General features: G+C 43.3%; 1 protein-coding gene across 1 annotated transcript; it reads right to left on the bottom strand.

The window, feature by feature from the left end:
* Positions 1–245: 245 nt before the first annotated feature.
* SAP30 (Sin3A associated protein 30) lies at positions 246–5,060 on the bottom strand. Its single transcript, XM_080928502.1, has 4 exons — positions 4,496–5,060; positions 2,763–2,888; positions 2,325–2,423; positions 246–486 (listed from the first exon to the last, which is right to left on the bottom strand). Exons 1-4 carry the CDS (start codon positions 4,808–4,810, stop codon positions 364–366), a joined length of 663 nt encoding a protein of 220 aa, XP_080784628.1. The 5' UTR covers positions 4,811–5,060; the 3' UTR covers positions 246–363.
* Between the last annotated feature and the right edge of the window lie 3,322 nt (positions 5,061–8,382).

Here is an 8,382-nt window from a genome sequence, read left to right as displayed (position 1 = left end):
CATCTCTCATTCCTCCTTCACCTTTAATTACTTGGAATTTGTCAGAAAAGCTTGCAAAATAAGGACCTTTACCTGAAATCTTAATGCCAGTTCCAGTGGCTTAAAACAAAAAGTTTCATAAAATAAACGGGCTGAAGCAGATGTAATAGTAATAACCTTTATTTAAAATATGTTTAATCTAGGCAGCTCAGTTTATGAGGTTCCAACTAATTATTAGGATAAAAAAAAAATGACAACAAAAAAAAAGAAAAAAGCCAAAGAAAATCCTCTGTAGAAAAAATACACAAGAACATCTCTCCATCTGTGAAACAGTAAGCATCCTCACAGGCAGACATCTATGTGCTAGTATGAACAGCAGCTCTCCTAGTGAACACCACTGTCGGCCTTCAGATCTGATTTGTTCTTGTCGTTCCTCACTGAGTAGATGAAACATGTTAAGGTGTCTTTCTCGTTCACTGGAATAGACTTGAAGTGGCAACCGACTATCTACAAATTTAAAAAAAAGACAAATTAAAAGTTAGATAAAGCCGATGCTGTGACCTGAGTCAAAGATACTACTTTGCCAAAGTGCTATGTGACCACAAGATACTTTTAAAAATTAAGCTGTCTTAACAAATTAACAAGCTCCAAAGCACATAAAAACAAGCTATTACAAATAAAAGACAGTCTGATTTCAAAGGACTCAATGAACAGGATCTGATTCTGAGTATTTTATTCCCTTTGGTTGACTTGATTAATGAGCACTTGTTATAAGTATTTTCCCCTTAAATTATACAACTTTAGTTTGCAAACTACATATTCTTAAACATGAAATATCACTGAAATAAAACAGAAGAACTGATATCCGTCATGTGAGAGGATTTAAGAGAATATTCACAGGAAAAGAATATAAAGAAAAAACCTCGCTAACAAATTATACCATAAGTATCATTAGTGCAACCGATATTAATTCTTAAGTTTTTTGCTAATTGTTCTGAATAAAATTTAAGGATGGAAAATTAAAGAAGCTAGCGGGATGTTCAATAGGACTGTTTTCCTGTCTTTTACGGCACAAATCTAACATGTATGCCACAATTACCAACAGATGAGAAACTGAGATGCTGATGTGAGAATTCTCACATTCACGGATGCCTGGTGTTCTAGAATAGAAAATAACTCTGAACTAATACAACTGTTTTTCAAGACTAGATTTTAAGACCTTTGAGGTTTGAGTTCTATATTTAAGTATAACTTTTATCAGTTTTTGGCTATTTGTTATAGAACAGGGATAACTACACTAGATTTAGGGTCTAGTATATCTCATTATAGTAGGGAATGTCCTCAGATTTATATACCGTGCAGCCGAAAAAGGACAGAGCTTTTAAATAAATTAAAAAAAAATAATTTTGTTGCCTAGGCAAGAAATATGGGAGAAAATTCGGCTAGCTAGCATACTGAATTTTAATGTTAAAGAGCTCTCTACAAAGAAAGAAATTGTAACTCATTTCCTTATTTATGCACATCAGAAATGTAGGCTAAGTACTAATGTCTAGCTGAAGAATTTAAGAACACTCTTAATATATATGTATTGATACATACATACACGTGTCTATTCTGTGAAAATGTTTGCTTTAGATACTATATTAGTATAATTATTTAAATCTGCATTTTGTGGCTTTATTATTACTTCAACACACGCACATTCACACATATACTACTAGCTTCCAAAACACACCAAAGGAACTGAAGTCAAATACAAAGCAAACTTTATGTTAAAGCTTTATTTTTGTTTTTTCTCTTGATGTAAAGAAAGTATCCTCGACTTAAAAACAACTACTAACAAAGGCAAGTGTATTTGAAAGTAAACTAGAAAGTAACAAAATTCCTCTTTCAGGGTTCATCTGTAGACTTACTCCACAGAAACTTTACAAACTAAATTCTTCTAAATACTTGTAAGCTTATCTATTTTCCATCCCGCAATGGAAATATTCCATTTATATTCCACTCCATATTTATATCCCATCCCTCAATAAATATTCATTGACTAATTAGGAATTTAAAACAGAATTCTAGAATGATAAATTCTAAGTACTTACTCTGAAAATCACTATTAAAAGATGCTATATATACTCTGAATATAATCCACTGAGTACTCATTGAAGAGACTTCTCAGGTGGAAGACATGTTTCTGAACAACTATATTCTTCCACAATAGGCCTATTAACTTTGACTTTACTGCATGTAAAGTACTATTCAATGTACTGCATTTATCTACTTCATCGCCACCTAATGATACCTTATTGGTGTGAACAGGTTTAGACAGTATAAAGCTTATTTATATATACCTCAACAAGTTGTGCTTTATTTAGACCTGGTCTGGTTGGAAGCTTGAAGTGTCTTTTGTATCTTCTAAGTGTATTTACTTGTAATTGGTACAAATCAACCTAGGGAAAAAAATATGAATTAGTTCACTGGGCTGAAAAGATATTGATCTATATGGCAGTTCAGCACATGACTTCATTTACACAATCAGACCTACAATTTATGAGACAGTTCCATCTTTGGGGGATACATATTGTAAACTTTTGGAGAAACAAAAGAGGAAACTGTATGTCAAGAACTATAAGACTGCCACCTGAGATTTAACATTAGTATAAATCCATCTTAACTGACTATATTTAATTTTGAGATTTCTCAGATGCTTTAAATATTTACTGAATGGTTCTGGAATTGCCAGTCTGCTTATGATTTACATGTAACACAGAGGAAACCCTTCTGTCTACCTCTGGAGTGTCGATGTCCTGAACAGGTGAGTCTCCTCCGTCATCATCACTTCCCTTCCTCTTCCTTCTGTTCCGGACACTCTGAATTAGGTTCTTATGATAGTCACAAATGTAAAGATGCCTTGCCTGAAAAGAAACAAGTTCCCAAGTCTGTGAGTCCAGAAAAATCCAGCTAAGTGTTAGTAAAATGCATAGGCCCAGGTGACTAAAAATAGTCTAACAGGCTACTGTTAAGAGGATGTGATGTTTCTTTCCAATAGTAAAATGTTGTAACATTAGCAATCTGGTGATAGTGTTAAGGAGATGGGGGAGGAGGGTAGTAGGTACTTTTGGAGCAGGCAGGCAGGGAAAGAGAAATGCCAATCCTTTGGGTTTTGTCTTCAAATTGCATCGAGGGTGACCTAGATAAGTTAGCTCCTGCTGATTTTGACTTTAGGGGACAGGTGACATTGCCCACAACTTTGTACTTGTTAGTATTTTCTCTTGCTTGACAGCAGCAAATTATATTAATGGTAGGTATGTGCTTCCTGCTCTGTTTAGCCAAATTCTACACAGATACAAAGTATGCTTTTTTTTTTTTTTTTTTTACAAATAGCTATTGAATTCATATCCTATGTTTACATTTCAAGCCCTAAGGTTTCTTTTTAAGAATTAAGTGAATGTAATTCTCTGGATTGTGTTGTTTTCAATTAAAACAAACAAATTACTCACTTGTAAAGTTTTTCATGGACCCTACTGAAAAACTGCCTAAACAGAATCACAAACTTTTCAAAAGAATTCAGTTACTCAGGCATTTGAGAGTTGTATTCCATGGAATAGGAAACACTGAGCTGACGGACACTCCCCCATCCCCCCTTTTAAGGCCAGATGAACAGGCTTTTAAATTGACTTCTACTCTAAGGGCAAGTTAAGAATATACAGGATGTGTGGAGGTTCTGTATCTTGTTCTTCCTTTACCATCATCAGAGCTCTGAAAAGCAGCAATGGAATTCTCTGAAACCTCATAGCTGGCCAAAACAGCAGACGTGTATAAAGACAGAAAAAGAAATCCCGATGGCTGCCGAGGAGAGGGTTGTAAAACCGCAGAGGCTTATTTGCAGCCTTGGTTCGGAGCAGCTGCCCGAAGAGCTGACACCGCAAACGCCGTTTACAACCGTCTCTCTGCAAGGCAACTGGTGAGCTCGGCTTGCCTCTGTGCTCAAGAGAAAGAGAACACCGAGGAGGAAAGAAAAAGAAAAGAGAAAAGAAAAGAAAGGAAGGAAGGAAGGAAGAAAGAAGCAGGATTGTGGGGTCCAGACAGACTCTACTTTCCCTAGAGGAACGGGTCTGCTCCCTGGGGCAGACACCGGCTCTGGCAGCAAAACAAAGGCGCCTCCATTCCAGAAGGGACTACCCGGCTGCGAGAAAACTACTCTGGGCCCTCGGTGCCGCGGTCCCTTTTGTTTCGTTTCCAGATCGCAGCAAAGGAGGAAGAGGGAAGCCCGGCGTGGGAGACACGCGAGGCAGAGGGAGTCCGGGTGAGGGGCGGAGGGGACCCGCATCACTGCGCGAGAGCGCGCTAGGGGGTGGGGGTGGGGGAGTAGGTGGCCGGAGTTGCAGGGACTTTGTTTCAATCAGAGAACCACTAATCCCACCTGCAGCCCAGTCTCGGAGACTCATGTACCCCCGCCAACGATCCGGCGGGGCGCGCAGGACAGGGCAGGGCAGGGCAGGGCGGTCCAGGGACCACTTACACTTTTATCCAGCTCTATCTTCACCTTCTTCTGAGAGATGCTCTTCTGGATCCTCTTGCTGAAGCTGGCGTTGCCCGCCGCCCTCCCGCACCGCTCACCGTCCTCTCGCAAACAACAGAGTTGCCCGGGGCCGGGACCGGCCGCTCCAGGTGGCCCAGAAGCCGACACCGCACCGGCACCCGGTACCTCTGCCCCACCGCCGGCCGCGTTCCCATTTCCTGCCGAGGCGGCTGCAGCAGCAGCGGCGACCACCGCGGCCACGGCGGCGGCCGCGTCCCCGCCTCGACTCATCTCCTCCGGAGTGAAGCCGTTCATGTCTGCCAATTCGGGGGCGCCGGCGCCTCCACAGAGCCCCGCTCGCCGCGCCGCTCCGCCTCCTTCCCCGGGGCACCCCAAGTCTGGCGGCCGCACGGTCCTACGCCCAGAGTCCAGGGCCTGCCGATCTGTCGGTGTTGGAATAGCGGCCGGTTCCTGTGACTCTGATCAGGAGTGGAGTGGCGCCTAGAAAAGGGACCCCACTCACTGTCACATGGAGACTTCAGCAGTTGGACCGCGGCTCCTCCGCCTCCTTCCAGCCCCAGAACCTGCGCGAGGGAGACGCCCCTCCTCCGGCCCCGCCCCGCCCCCGCCGCGCGGCCCCACGGGAATGGTAGTTCTTGGTCGCAGAGCTAACTTGCGCTGTGTTCTGATTACGTGCGGGACCCGCAGGACAAACTACTCGTCCCAGCATGCATCGCGAGCCAAGCAGCCCGTGAGGGTTTTTTTTTTTTTTTTTAATTTGTTGTTGTTGTTGAGGTTTTGTTTTGTTTTGTTTTGTTTTTTCCCCATCCCAAGCACCGGGCAAATCTGACTGTGAGGTCAGCCTTTTACCGTGTTTTCTCGCCTCTGTTCTCCCCTGCGAGCACGGGCTGGTTTTAACTCCTGTTGTTTCGCAAAGTTAGTGTTCAGACCGCCAGCTGACTCCTGGGAAGAAGCATAAATTATGTGTGTGTGGTGAGGTAGTAAGGATTAAGTGAGAAAAAGTTTACGGGCTGTTTGGTATTTATGGAAAAAACTCGGGCTACCTAGCGCTCTTTAGGCGCAGAGTCCTGCGTCTTCATCTCCACGCCGCAGCTGTCTTCTAGAGCGTGGCAGGTCTTCGGTCACTCGTGTGCCAACGGGCTGACAGGCATCAGGCTGCTTGTCGCCTCTACTGCAGCTTGGCTTCCTTTCAAACAGACCTAAGAGGGTTTGAGACCATTTAAAGAAACCACACTGGTATCACGTCTGCTGACTGCTTCTCAAAAACTCAGCGAAGGCTGTAGGGGACGAGGACGGAGAAACCCTCTTTTCTTGAGTCAGATGCATACGTGTGTTGGAGCTTGAGTGTGTCGCGGGGGGAGGGGGGTTGGGGGGAGGTCGCGCGCGCGCCTGCGCGCCTGGGTACGTGTTTGTGCTCTCGTAGCAAATATTCTTGCCTGTGCCTGTAGTGGGCGGGGTGGAAGGATGGAAGGATGGGCATGGCCTTGCTAACCCTGCACCTCTAATTATTAGATTATTTATCAATCCCACTGATATCTATATATATAGATAGATATATAGATAGATAGAGATATATATCTATAGATGTATCTATAGATATATAGTGACATGGCAAAACTAAAAGCTATCCATGTATGGAGGGCACACTTGTGATCCAGATCTTGAGACTGAAAGACACGGGCTTTTGATCTGTGGATCTTGAGGAACAGAGGCCATGAAAAGCTTAGGCCCAGGCATGGTACTATGTATCTTTAATACAAAGAGACAAAGCCAAGCAGATCTCCGAGTTCAAGACCAGCCATGCAGATCTCTGAGTTCAAGGTCAATATACCGAGCAAGTTCCAGGACAGCTAAGCTTAGGCTCTGAGGGAGCTGGAAACAGAAAGCTGGTAACAGAATAGGAGGGGCCCTGCTCCAGCCTCAGCAAGCAGCAGAACTCAGCAGCTCTGGCTATGTGGCTGGCTCTAAAGTCAGGAATAGAGGAGACTACTGGGACAATGGATGCTGGTCAGCTGGAGCTAAGAAATTAGTGGGGATTAAGAAGAGGCCAGCATCACTGAGGTGAACTCTTCTGGGAAGTGCTTTCTAAGAGCACAAAGAAGCTGTGTTCCAGAGATAGTCAAGGTTGTACCTTGTGCTTCAGCTGGGGGTGGTAATGTGTAAGAGTCGCCCAGGTGGTACTGGCTTTGAAGGGCTCATGAAGGCCAGCTGAGGCTTGGTACTGTGAGAAGCCGGGGGAATGCCATAGGTGACGGTGCAGTCTCAGTTGCTGACTGTGAAGGACCAAAGGAGTCATGCAAAGGGTTTGAGGCTTGGCATCATGAAAAGAGCCTATAAGAGGCCATTAGTGAAGCCAAGTTGCAACGCTAGACCCCAGTGTACTGGAGATGTCAGCACCATGGGATGATCACCAGGAACCGCAGCGGTAGTGGAGCAGATCAACCTGAGCTTGGAGTGCTACAGAGAGCAGAGCTGGAGAAGTGACGCCAGCCCTTTGGAGGAGCCCAGGAGATTATGTGTGGATCCCAGACATTGGAAGCTGTAATATTGAAGTTGCCTTGGAGACCCCAAGATGTTCAAAATGCCAGAGGAAAGCTGCTAATGGAGTTCAACCAGCCCAGGAGAAGGAACTTGGTTGCAGTCAACACACTTTGACACCCAACATGGAGATGCGGAGTTTGGAGTTTGCCCATCTGGTTTCCTGTCTTGTTTTCGGGATTACAGTTAAATGTTTGGATGACTCTCAAAAGAGACTCTGACCTTTGGACTTTTAGCATTGTTGAGACTGCTATAGATTATAGGGACTTTGGGAGTTGGTCTAAATGTACTTTTTAATTATGCTATGTCTAGGTATGGCTCCCATAGACTAGTGTGTTTGAAGAAGACTATGGGAGGCAAGGAGTGGAATGTTATGGTTTGTGTATGCTTGGCCCAGCTAGTGGCACTATTAGGAGGTGTGGACTTGTTGGAGTAGGTGTGTCATCCTTGCTGCCTGGAAGCCATTCTTTTTCTAGAGACCTTCAGATGGAGATGTAGAACTCTCATCTCCTTCTGCACCATGCCTGCCTGGATGCTGCTGTGCTCCCACCTTGATGTTAATAGACTGAACCTCTGAACCTCTGAGTCAGCCCCAATTAAATATTGTCCTTATAAGAGGCACCTTGGCCATGGTGTCTGTTCACAGCAGTAAAACCCTAGTTAAGCCATCAATATTAGAAATTCTAGGCTCTCATTGCCTTCCCGTGTCATTTTCATTTCTGAGATTCCAATTCGGTATACACCAGGCCTTCTATGGTGTTCCTTTATGTTTCCTACTCTAACTTCAATGTCTTGGTTTTGTTACCAAGTTTACTTTGGATTCTTTTAACCTGACCTTAGTCATACATTCTTTGTTTAGATGTGCCTAATCTGCTTGAAAATTCACCCATATTTTTTGTGTTTTATAATATCTCTCAGTCTTATCATTCCTATGTGTTTTTTTTATTCCAAATCTTAAATGTCTCATTTTAATTTTCCAGTTCTCTGACATAATTTAGAAGTTTGACATTTTCTTCAATGAGCCTAATCAGGGCAGTGGGGTTTTGTTTGGTTTTGGTTTTGTTGTTGTTGTTGCTGTTGCTGTTGTTGTCATTTTTGGACTATGTTTATTAAGTCTGTTCCATTTGTCTGTTGTTTCTGGTAATTCTGACTCACACCTGACTCTTCTTCAATCCATTATCTTTGATTGCCTTTCATTTTATTTGAAAAAATAATTATAAAATGATTTATATTATGTTCCTACAGGGGGGTTTCATATCTCTGAAGTTAAAACATCCTGAAGTAATTAATGCCTGAGGGTTTTTTAGCCAAGTAGGTGATATTCTGGT

Source organism: Micromys minutus, assembly GCF_963924665.1.
Source record: "Micromys minutus genome assembly, chromosome: 14".
NCBI lineage: Eukaryota > Metazoa > Chordata > Mammalia > Rodentia > Muridae > Micromys > Micromys minutus.
Note: the sequence above shows the minus strand (reverse complement) of the source record. Positions and strands in the feature narration are given on the sequence as shown.